This window comes from Buceros rhinoceros, unplaced genomic scaffold (genome assembly GCF_000710305.1).
Source record: "Buceros rhinoceros silvestris isolate BGI_N320 unplaced genomic scaffold, ASM71030v1 scaffold1897, whole genome shotgun sequence".
NCBI classification, from domain to species: domain Eukaryota; kingdom Metazoa; phylum Chordata; class Aves; order Bucerotiformes; family Bucerotidae; genus Buceros; species Buceros rhinoceros.
The window spans coordinates 20,299-32,532 of NW_010423830.1; the positions used below are offsets into that span (position 1 = coordinate 20,299).

The following is a 12,234-nucleotide window of genomic DNA, read 5'->3' on the forward strand; positions in this document are numbered from 1 at the left end:
CACTCTTTCTCAGGGAATACTTAGTTTGGACCCACAGACTGGTTAGAGGTGCATTGTGCAGAAAAGTAATTCTGAAGGGTGTTCCAAGTCTGAACTTCAAATGGAAAATAACCTGTGTGTTGATAAAATGTAATAATAATAATTGAGTCAAATTGCCCACTCCTGAACCTGAAAGGGTAGAAGTACGGTAGGTCTGTGAAAGTAGCATGTGTGGAGGTAGAATTTTATATGGAAGCTACAGGGAAGGGAGCAACATATTTGAAAGGAGTGTAGGTCAGACACTGAATAGGAGTCAGCAAAAGGTGATGAGGTTGGCAGATGAACACGGAAGCAGTCTTTCAGTGTGTGCTGAAGTGTTCAGATGCTGCTTAAGTGCACTTACTAATCTTGTCGGAGTTTTGAAGGCTGCACGTTATTTGGATTTTAACACATGGCAGCTTGATTTGCTGGAGCGTAAGCTTTCAATCATGTGCAGTTGAATTGCCCTACTATTCATCTTTGTTTTCTCTGCTTTCCCCCAGATCATTTGTGCATAATAAAGAAATCCTGAGTTTCTTGTTACAGTATTTCTGCTCCTGTCTGTTCTAGATGTGGAAACTGGACGGGATATCTGTTGATCACCCTGTTGTATATTCATGGACATGGGTTAGTGCTGACTTACCAAATGTCTGGTTTTTTACTTTGCCTTGCCTGCCCATTCCACCTCCCCCCGCCATCCTTTACCAGCCAAACAGCTGATGCAACTCTGCAAACTTTAGACAGGCCACCTGAGCAGTTAAACAGGTTTATTTTAGTTCTATACATCCTGCTACATGCCAGCATGGAAATGAGAGGAAAGGCAGGTTGTGAATGTGTAGCACTTAATCAGAGTAGACTTTAGACTTTCTGTTAAATGTCCACAAATGATAAGAAGGAAGAAAGAAAAGGAGCTGCCATTTGGAAGGCAAAATCAAGCCTAAGACTCTTCCACTGAAGAATCAGAGGTAGGGTTGATAATCATAATTGTTCAGCCTATAGAATTTTATAACCTTCCTCTTTTCTTTTGTAGCCTTAACCATTGTGAATTACATTTCTTTTAGTGAATACTGATCTTACCAGGTTAGTCAGTAATAGACAAGAAATTTTCAACCAAAATAGAAGCAGGACCAGGGACTTGAGTAATTAATGCTTTGCAGTGTTCAGATGTTGCCACAGTAAGTTTGATCACTGGAGGACGAGAAGTGAGCAACATCTCCATTAAATTAGAAGGTGAGATTTTGTTAAGATGGTACTTGAAGACCGATTCAAAATTTGCACTGAGAAAGGAGATTGTGCTTGTTAAAATCAGGAAGATTTTAGGTCTTGAGTATGTTTGTGCTTGCTTTAGGAATGCAATGTGTTTAATCCATTTCCTTGTATGTGTTTTGTCAGCCTGGTTTTGTTTTTTTGGTTTTGTTTGGTTGGGTTTTTTTTTTTTGCAAGTGGGTAACCATAAACTATCTCTGTAGGTAGTCTGGTATTTTCTAACAGATACATGTATAAAACCCAAATACATATCTGACTCTAAAGGAGATCTGTAAACCACTGAGAAGATGTGTAGGGTGAGGAGAGATTTGTTTCCCCCAAGATGTACATGCATCCTGTGTTGGGTGCTGTAAGAATGTACTAGACTACAGACAGTGTACAGTGGATAAGAGTGTACCAATCCGGATCACTTTTACTTTTTGTATTAATGTTTCGTGACCATTTTCATTAATTCATCTTTCTTATGGCAATGTTACTTTGTGTAATGCAGCCTTAGACAAGATGGTATTTTTGGTTTTTTATTATTTTATTTAAGCAAATTAAGGCAGTTCTACCAGCATTATTCTTAAGAGTATTTCCCTTATAGTGTTCTTTAACGTGCAGTAAGAAAAATCAGCATGAAAGCTACTGTATGTACAGAAAACTGTTGACCGTATAGTGTGTGCATCAAAACCAACAATAAAATCAAAATATTTTTCCTTGAACTGTCAACACAAGTTGAGGATTATCAAGTGTGTGTGTTCCTTCTCTACCTGATGACATCTACTTAAACCTCTTTTATAATTGCATTTCTTCACCCAAGGAAGTCTTTCCATTTTCCTGTAACGAAAAAAAAAAAGTTTCCCAGTTTCTTTTAGTAAATACAATATAATTTCTTCATTGTGTTGATATTTTACATAACCAGCTGTAATTTTGCATACTTCTATCAGTGTTTCCTACTTCTCTTTGCAACAAATGGTGATTGCCATTAAAGTGTCAAATATTTGTCCTTTGCCTAATTCACATTCCCATGAAGTTCATTATTCTCTGAAATGATGTAGATACCCAAAGTTTGGGTATCCACGCTTAAATTCAGTGAAAGTTTGTAAAAGTTTAATTTGTGCTGCTAGCTGAAAATGTTGGATTTATTTTTATACGTATATTTTAGCCCTTATTAAACTGTGGTTACAAACAAATGTCATATAAAGAAACAGGACCCACCCTACTTGTCTCTGACTCTTTGAGAGGAAAAGATTGATAGTAGGAAAACTTAGAAAAGCAGAAGCCAACAGCTGTGAACTTTTCCATTCTCATTTAGCCATCTGAGCTTAGTTGTGTGAGTGCCTTTCAACAAACAGGAAAAGAATAGCTGCATGTGAACTGTGAGTCAATATACGGTGTCTTTCTGAGCAGATTTTGAAGGGGTGAAAACCTTCCTATTTTGTTAGTTTGTAGAGATGAAATAATTTGTATGTGTGTGTTTAATTCAAAATCTTTATCACTATGCAAGGCAGTGATAAGATAAAGAAATGGACCACTGAGCTACCACGCAGAGTAATTGTTTCAAGAGTGTCCCTTCTCCAGGAGCTGTTTGAAATTACATACACAGATGTATTTGTCATTGGCTGGGGAGTCTGGGGAGTGGGTTTTGTTACACTGATTTTAAAGCATTTTCTTGCTTGTGTAACTGGTCAGCTTTTCCTCAGGGAGATGTTTCGCAGACGTTGTGTTTGGCTGAAGGAGAAGTGCCGTTCAGATGGCTTGCCATTTGGGATTTACTAGGAAAAAGATGAGTGGTTTTGACCATTCAATTTTAAGGTGGTGAACTGAGTAATTTTTCTTTGATTATATCAAAGGTTATTGAGCCTTCAGAGAAACGGTATAAACCAACAAAATTAAGTGATACTGCAGCAGACATTAAGAAAGCAAACTGTAAGAACTTAGGCTTCTTACGTTGAGAACTCGATTATGACATGGTTAAAAATTAGAAGTGAGAGCAAAGACGTATTAGGTGCCTGTTTCCCTTTCTGCACGCTCACTTTAAGAACTGGTAATCATCCCATCGTATGACCTTAGGTGGTGGTGTGTTTGTGCAACTAAGGGTGTGTGTTTTCTTTGCTAAACACAGTTTAGAGATTATTCTTTAAATTATGTGGGTGCTATATTTTATTTGATCTGCTCTTTGAATCATGCCAGGTTTCAGCTGGAGGTTGTATTTTTGGAATTTCTCAAACTTGCCTTTTCCTTTTTAGTTATGTCCTTTTAAAGCTGTAATTAGCAAGCTATGGTCTTGATATATGGTACCATATTTTTATCAGGTTATAGGAAAAAGTGTTCCAAACTTTGGCCCATATGATTTTCTTCAGAAGCAGCTTGAAATGGTCATTTGGAAAACCTTGCTTGGTAATGCTGCCTCCTAGATAGGTAGAGGTGTGTGTGTGTGGATCTATATATGTAGATATGTGTGTATGTATGTATAGACAATCTTTGAAAATGTGTCCCTTCATTCACCTATGCAAGAAATCTAAATAGTTCACAACAGCTTCTCTCTTTTCAAGATTACTCTGAACTGGGAGAACTTCCACCAAGATCCCCGTTGGAGCCAGTGTGTGAAGATGGCCCCTTTGGGCCAGTGAAAGAAGAAAGGAAAAGGACGTCCCGTGAGCTTCGTGAGTTGTGGAAGAAGGCCATTATTCAGCAGATACTGCTGCTCAGAATGGAGAAAGAAAACCAGAAGTTACAAGGTTGGTGAAGTTCTTGATTTATACCCTACTGCACTACAAATTGACTTTTTGGTTTGCTCTGTGGTCTTGGCAGTGGATTGGACCAAGCCTTAATTAAACGGTTTAGGAACATACAGGTAAAAGAGCACAGCAGCATCTCCCTCAGCTCTCATTAGTGTAGGTTACAATTTACAGGTTTTTTTTTCTTATCACTTCACCTTATTATTTGTGTATTTGATCTTAACTGTTACTACTTTAGATTTATCACAGCTGGAGTTTTTTAGTCTGGTGTCTAGAAGCTCTGCCAAGAAATTCAACACTATCATGAATTGAATTCTTTTCTACATTTGCATACATAGCAATTCTGGCAATTGCAGGACATGAATATCGATAAAAATGTTAAGAATTTTAATCGGATGCTCCAGTTTCATCTACCCAAAAGAAACAATTTCAAAACTACCACAAATTCACCAAGATGAGCATTTCTGAAGCTAGTTAGTGAATGAATGAGACGGGTGATGGCATGACTGAAGACCCAGGCTATGCAGCATGCACTGTGGAGTAAGGCAATTGTCCTGGGTAGCTGCTGCACGAAGAACTCAGATGGTGAGACAGTACTTCAAAAAACAGGTGACTTATTCTGGAGTGAGCATTACACTACAGTTTTGTAGTGTAATGCCATATGATGCTTATGTCTCTGGGAAGTAAAAATAAGTATTTTACATGCAGCAATATTTCTTAGAGTGCTACTCTTTAATACTGAACAAAATATTAAAATTATTGAACAGTATGTTGCATCTTTACTGGTAATGTTTAAGTGTAATATTGGGAATTGGGTAGTGTCAAGTATCTAAATAAGCTTGATAAAGGCTTATTCGCTCCTCGGTGCTTGCATGTCCCTCCAATTGTCAATTTTTATATGTGGCATAAGAAGACTGAATAATGAAAGAGTTGTCAAGCACCAGAAAACACTTGTTTGCAAAAGATAGAACATTGAAAGATTTCTCTGAGTTTGTTTTCATATAAGCTGAAACCTAAATGCCATTTTTGAGCTATCTTGGTACAACGTCACCTGTGTTTTAAGGGTTTGGGTTTTTTTTTAATATTCTGATAGATAAATATGTTGAATTTGACCTGAAGAAAATGTGAAGTTGAAAAGAGTTTAGATATAAAGAATCACTTTCAGTGGGGACACACAGCTATAATACAAACCATCAGTGCTTGTATTTACATGGGTCTATGGTTAAAACCTGAGTATAATCTACAGGGAAAAATCAAAAGCCACAAGAAATCAGGAATAAATAAGGAATAAAATTTAGCTACACCTGTCTGTATCAGGACAGGTAAAACATCTATCAGTACCCATGCAGCCAAAGTCATGTTTTAAAATGAAATATACTACTTTGAAGTGAAAAGTCCAACTAAATTAGAAAATGTCAAAAACTAAATACTGTGAGGTCCAGATCTCGCAAACACTTAGGTAACATCATAACCCACATGAATAACATCACTGAATGAAATCATTCACATGTGAAAGCAACTACAGGATAAGGTGGTAAGGTGGACACTTCCCAAATGCAAACTATTCCTTTCTTCTTCCATTTTTGAAATCTAGAATCTTGTTTTAGCCAGTGGGAGTACAGGACGAGCTAACCCTTTGCAGCTCTCAGAATCTGGTAATCTAATACATCTTAATTGCAGGTACAGATCTCAGGACAAGATGAGCTTATTGTGTTGGCTATTTTAATGTCATTATGGGCTGTGTAAATTTCAGGTGATTTAACTGTTCAGGTGATTTTTAACTGTAAATGTATATAAGCAAGTTGAATGTACAAACAATGGAGCACTAAACTAACAAAAGTTAACACTCTTTTAACTTAGATTTCCTTGAGACTATAACACATAGGAGTGTGAATTTGTGAGTTTATGTTGTGAAATCATCAAAAGTAGCAGTAGGCTTATGATGTTGGTGGAATGTCCTCAAAATGAGAGTATCTCGTTAGCATTACAGTAATGCGTCGTCACGACAATGAAGTACTGTGAATACATCATGGCAACGTAATTAAAAACTGTGGCCACTTCTGTTTCATAAGCATGGTTCTGAATCGTTTTATTTGTAATTTGCTTGATGGATGTTACTGAGAAGTATTTCTTAATTTTTTGTTTAATACTATAGAACCTTCTCAGTCCTTTATGTCTTTTGAACCTGTGCTCTGCACATTTTTGCCAGCAGAGAGTTGCTGACCGTATCCCAGGACTGTTGTCCTCATTGAGTCCTTAGCCACATTACAGCCCAGTCAAAAAATCGAAATATCTATTGTGTTAAATTGTCCACAGACCTACCATAGTCTGTGTCACCCCTTAGTGCTCTCATTGTAGCTTTGGCTCAATTTCTTTATAGTACTTTCTTGCAGTATTTCATGCCTTCTAGGAATAGATGTCTGAAATCTGTCTGTCTCATCTGCTCTGTACCTTTTTTCTCCACCTGAGCTGAAAGACCTCTTCTGTTTTTTCAGTCTCAGTGACCTGCACAACTCTGTCCACTGTCCCAAAAGGTGCTTTATTATTTAGTTCACGCGAATACCATTAATAAGCCCCTTTTTACAGAAACATTCTAGTACTAAAAAGCCCCCACAGAAACAAAACTTAAAAGGAACTTTGCTAGGAGTCACTTTGAAATTCTCACTCCTCTTGTAAACTTTGGAATTAACACTCAGCTACAGAATTCATTTTCATTTCTGCCATGGTTCTTTGATGCTTTCCCACTATTGATTTTTTTTTTTTTAATTCCTTATAGAAGACACATAAAGATACAATGCCATATTCTTATAAATTGTAATTTGAGAAAATCACCATTACTACAATACATCCCTGCTCCAGAAGCTCTGATGATCTAAAATGTTTTATTTAAGACCGAGTTATGCATTGACCCTCATTCCAGTTCCTTCAGTGGAGTCTTGAAGAGAGCTTCATGTATATATATCATTTATAGTTGTGTTTGTGTTCAAAGTTCTGAAATTTTCTGTATTTGAACTTACTTTTTAAGTAGTCTATAAAAATGGTTGAATCATCACCTTTAAGTAATTTTTTTACTTTACCATCACTATTATGAAGCTGTATGCATAAGAAATAGATGACTATAATGGGTTTGTATTTTTAGTTGGTGTAGGTTTTCTGCACTAATTTTTTCAAGAGCTGGGACGTTGAAAAATCCTGTTAGGAAAGTCTTGCGTTTATTTCATTAGTCATCATCTCTCATGTTTCTTCAAATTTAGCTGTTAGGAACTTAATTTAACAGGCCAAACACAATTAATATTGCATATAATATCTTAACAAAAACACCCCAAAAACAAAACACCCAAGTCGCAAATATTTAGACATGTACTATGTCAGAATTAATGGGGTTTAGTTTTAGGTAGATTGAATGGTGAAATTCTAAGCTGAATTAACTAGTTTTACAAGTAGTAAAGAATATTAACTGGTGCATTCATGTTACCACTTTTCAGCTTCAGAAAACAATTTGCAGAACAGACGTCTGAAACTTGACTATGAAGAAATTACACCATGCTTGAAAGATGTAACTTTGATTTGGGAAAAAATGTTGAGTGCACCTGGCAGGTCAAAGACGAAATTTGATGTGGAAAAAATACACTCTGCTGTTGGGCAAGGTAAGCACAGTTTGTTATTTTGAGGTGTTGAAATGCACATACATTGTATTAGGAAAGGAATAGGGTGGCCTTTTAAACTTATAACCAGATTCTCACTAGAATCGTTCCTCAGGTTGCTGACTTAGCAAGTAACAATGTTTGCTATCTCCATGGTTATGCCTATGCAAGTAACAGTCCCTTTCAGCGGTAGCTGCAATTGTATTACTGCAATTACAGTACTTGCTATTAATTTTTGAATGACATTTGTCCTTACAGGAGAGTTGCACAGTACCAAAATGTATTACAATTCTTGCAATCTGGTTTTATAAAGTAAAAGTTACAATTAAAGAAAAAAGCCTGGATAATGCCAAAGAAACAACTGTGTGAATTATTGAAGAAACTGCCTGTCTGCCCTATTATCTAGAAATTCTCTGTTCCAGCCTGTGTAGTATGTGCGTATGCGAACAGTATACATGGGTATCTCTGTGGAACTGCCTTTTTTCCGAGTTTAACAACACATTATACCTGCAAACATCACTTGCAATTTTCCTCACAACTGCAGAGCTGAGCAGCTACCCCCTCTCTCCACTGCATCAAAAGTAATACAATCTAAGGATGTTTTTTAAATGTTCTAAGAAGCTGGATAATTGCTCAATGTTATTTGTGCTGTGGTTGGCCCCAATGGCCGTGTGCTGAGTGCTATGTGTAGCTGATGGTGGAGATGACTACTCCAAGGAGCTTTTCATAGTTCTATCCAAAGCCTGATGATGTGTAAACAGTTTCAAGAATTCACCACTAGCAGAAGTTTAATGTTTCAAATACTGTCCCTGCCTATATATATATACACAATTAGTATATACTCTATATACAATTGTTCAAGCAAGTTAAACCAAATTGTCCGTTTAAGATGATTAGGTAAGTCTAGATTTCTAACAGTATCAAATGCCCCAAGCACAAATCTCCACAGAGCAGGGAAAGCTTGTTATCACAGGTTTCCTTGCATTCATGTAGGTAAAGTGCTTCATCCAATCAATACTTGAGCATGAGAAAAACTTCATTTCTGTTGATAGTCCAGTGATGCTGGCCTGTGTTAAAGTTCAAAATAAATCTTAAAAAACTTGGAGTGATGCAAAGTAAGTAAAATATTAAACAACGCCCTGCCTAGTGGAGTGCTAATAAGAAGCACATACAAGTAGCCAGCAGATGGGGAAATTATCCCTAGCTCTTGATGCTGCTATTATGCTTTGTCTTCTACAACCCAGTTGTGTCAGTTCTTAGAGTGATGTCAAATTTTATATGTATGCAGAAATGAAAAATGCATTTAAATAGAGTTTAGCAAGTTCTAGTTTAGTCTAAAACCATTGAAAATAACTTGCATAACCAAGGCAAACAGATAAGATACATATATTGTTGACTTACAATGTACACTATAGTAGATGCTTGCATATAATATGTCTTTCATTTAGGAAGTATGAAACTAAACACTTTATTTTGAATGTATGATGCACCCTAAAGAGATAAACTTAATATCAGACTACTTCCTTAAAGGGAATTTTATTTAATTTGTTATTTTGCAACTGCAAATGTGCACTATTAAGCTAGTTTTGCCCTGTGTGACACATTCAGTTTCATAGAAGCTAATGGGATTTTAGATGCGTATCTGAAGAGAAGAACTTGTCTCATTCATTGTCTGAAACAGCACTTTCCCTCACTGTTGCGTGTTGGAGACTTTTTGATAATTAGGTTTAAGTTCCCTAAAGTAATTTACAGAAATGTTCTCTAAATACACTTGCGATGTGGACTCAAATATTATACATTTCTACTAGTATTTCATTTTCATGCAGTTGTCTCTGGATATTGATAGTATAGTAAAAACAAATACTGCGGAATAAATTCATATCCCTTTGTGCTCATATGAGACAAGGCAGTGAAATTGCTCCAATATGTTTTGTTATTTTTCCATGTAAGTTGTATGCTTAGGTCAGTTTTGATTTCTCCTATTGTTGTTGTCATCCATATGTTACATATAATCAAAAGAAAAAAGCAGTCCAGGTTCCAGTATGTCGCAGGTTAGACAGAACACTTCCACAGAGAATAGTGTATTGATTTCCTGTGTAGATGACTGACTAGTGCCAGTCTTGTGCTGAATAAAGAATGCATGTAACAATAACCTTTCTGTTACTTTCAGAGCTTTGCATATAGATACAAAGGAAGGCTACCATAACCCTTCTGAAATAGTTTCATAGAGAAAGAAATTCAAGCTTTAATATATTTTTATGTATACTGGTCATTCAGCCAACCAATAGCAAATCTAGACATACAGTACTTGGTTTCTAGTTACCTGCCTTCTGTTGGTGTCTCTAGATCGCATCTCATTTGTACTGGTTTATACATTTGGTATGTGTGCGTACAACCTTCCTAAAACTTACTCCTAACAAAATGTCAGTGCTTTATTAGTGAAAAATGTTAATTAGTTCTATTGCAGTGCTTTGTTGTGGACTTACATGGAAAAGTGGGAGGAAAGCATATAACTTTTAAGAGACAAATACTGCAATTTTTGCTGTCTCTTCTAGTACTTCTCAGACTGCATGTAAGCAAGCAGTAACATTAGGCTTATAGACAAATCACCCTGTTTCTACCTTAAATTTCTCCTGTTAAGATGAGGAAGGTTTTTATTGGTTGAGGAAGTCTTAAGCACTGTAGTTCGATCTGCTTCTATGGTCTACTGGAGATAGCAGATATGGATCTAGCAGATAGGGATCTGCTTGCGTATCTAGCAGATACAGATCTTCAGTTCCTCAATCCTGTTAGCTCAGCTATAGCTGAACCTTCAGTACAAGTACAAATTACTGTTTTAATGACTTTCTTCTCTCAGGAGTACCACGTCACCACCGTGGGGAGATCTGGAAGTTTCTAGCAGAGCAATACCATCTTAAACATCAGTTTCCGAGTAAACAACAACCAAAGGACACTCCTTATAAAGAACTCCTAAAACAACTGACTTCCCAACAACATGCAATACTTATTGACCTAGGTAAGTACAGTAGCAATCTGAAATTAAAATAAGGGTTTTATGATCTCTGGGAGAGAATTAAATAAAAGAAGGTAACACCCAAAAAGCCTGTAACCTGGTAAGAACTGCTTTTAATCTGGTATAAGTGAGAACTATAATTTGACCCAATTAGGGAAAAGCAAAATCTGCATTTCAAGCACGGAGGTCCTTCGCAACATGTGGTTCTAAGAGATTGCTAGATGTAACTGTAATGCATCTGTATGTCAGATATTGACAGTGAGCTCCACAGGCCCATGTGCTGTTCATTCCTGATATCCAGTGTTTGCCGTGTGTTAAACACTTCCATTGAAATAATGCAGAAGTTTTGCTTTTTTGCTTGCTTTTAATTTTTTAATGGGTAGTTGATAGCAGTTGTGTTTTTACTTGTATTAAAACAATTCTGTAAGAAGCTTGTTTTAATAAGAAAAAAGAACCTTTAAAAGGCAGGTTATTGACACCTGATAATTTTAAGTAGTAGTTGGCTTCTGATGCAGGGACAGGGAATCGGTCTGTGGAGGCACATACACTATAATCTGTTGAGTTTACTAAACAGAGGTTAGAAAACAGGGCTCTTGAATTTGAAGTGATTGGTAGGTGGGCTTTAGGTAGGCTTTTGGTCTTCTTGGGTAGGGTTCGGTTTTCCTTACATTTATTGTTCAAAGCTCTAAAAGCTTTTTATAGTACTGGAAGCAAACATGAGAAAAGAAATCTAAATGGAATGAAATGGTTGTTTTAGGGTAGGAGCAGATGCGATTGCTCCAGATAATTGTAGAAGAGCAGTCTTCATACACCTCATAAAAAATTATGGCATTCTTAACCATTCCTTTTACTTTTCCTTATCCTTATCACTTTTAGTTCTGTTGTGTGAGATTGTCTTTCATTGATTGAATTGCTACTGCTAGACTAAGATGATAAAAAAACCCGGGAACATTTAATAAGACCAAAAGTCAGTATGCTCTGTTAAGATTTGGATCAGTATTAGATATTGGTACTGTCTCTGGTTGTTGCTACTCCCAGATGGTTTTCTTAAGGTCTGTGTCAGTACCTCTCCATCTCAGAAGCTCCCACAAGTCAGCCATTTGTTTTGTAGGCTTCAGAGAGGTACTTTTTGGCACCCTCTCTACTTTGCTTCATGAAGGCTGTTCTCTTTTCTCTTCAGTCCTGCCCCAAGCAGTGCAGGGCTGCTCCTCAGCTGGGTTAAGTATTCTGTGGAATCTGTTGTATTCATTAAAGCATTTCTAACATGACAGCAATTATTTAAATATATGCGATTTTTGAGTCTAATGTTCATGTGTCTAAGCTTTACCCTGGCAGGAGTATTTGTGTTTGAAGGTAAGCTGTCTGATTCAAGTTTGTAACACCTCACTGGTATATGGCTGAATTGGAAGTTTTTACAGATGATCTACAGATTATCCTCATGAATATACAGTTGTGGGTATTTTGTAAGATAGTTTTCTCCTCCCTTGGATATTTTAATTCAGTTTTTTGTCTAAGAAACCAGGAGCTGGTGTTTTTCCAAGAGGATCCCAGCTCTTGTGTCTGAGATAAT

The 12,234-nt window shown here is 36.6% G+C and overlaps 1 protein-coding gene across 1 annotated transcript in view; it reads left to right on the forward strand.

The window, feature by feature from the left end:
- TBC1D1 (TBC1 (tre-2/USP6, BUB2, cdc16) domain family, member 1) overlaps positions 1-12,234 on the forward strand; it is a gene marked incomplete at its 5' end in the record, with an annotated part of 48,154 nt that overhangs the window by 18,986 nt on the left and 16,934 nt on the right. Inside the window, 3 exons of the mRNA XM_010140552.1 lie at positions 3,822-4,007; positions 7,493-7,654; positions 10,509-10,667. Coding sequence (XP_010138854.1) covers positions 3,822-4,007; positions 7,493-7,654; positions 10,509-10,667 — 507 coding nt within the window. The remainder of the gene's footprint in view (positions 1-3,821; positions 4,008-7,492; positions 7,655-10,508; positions 10,668-12,234) is intronic.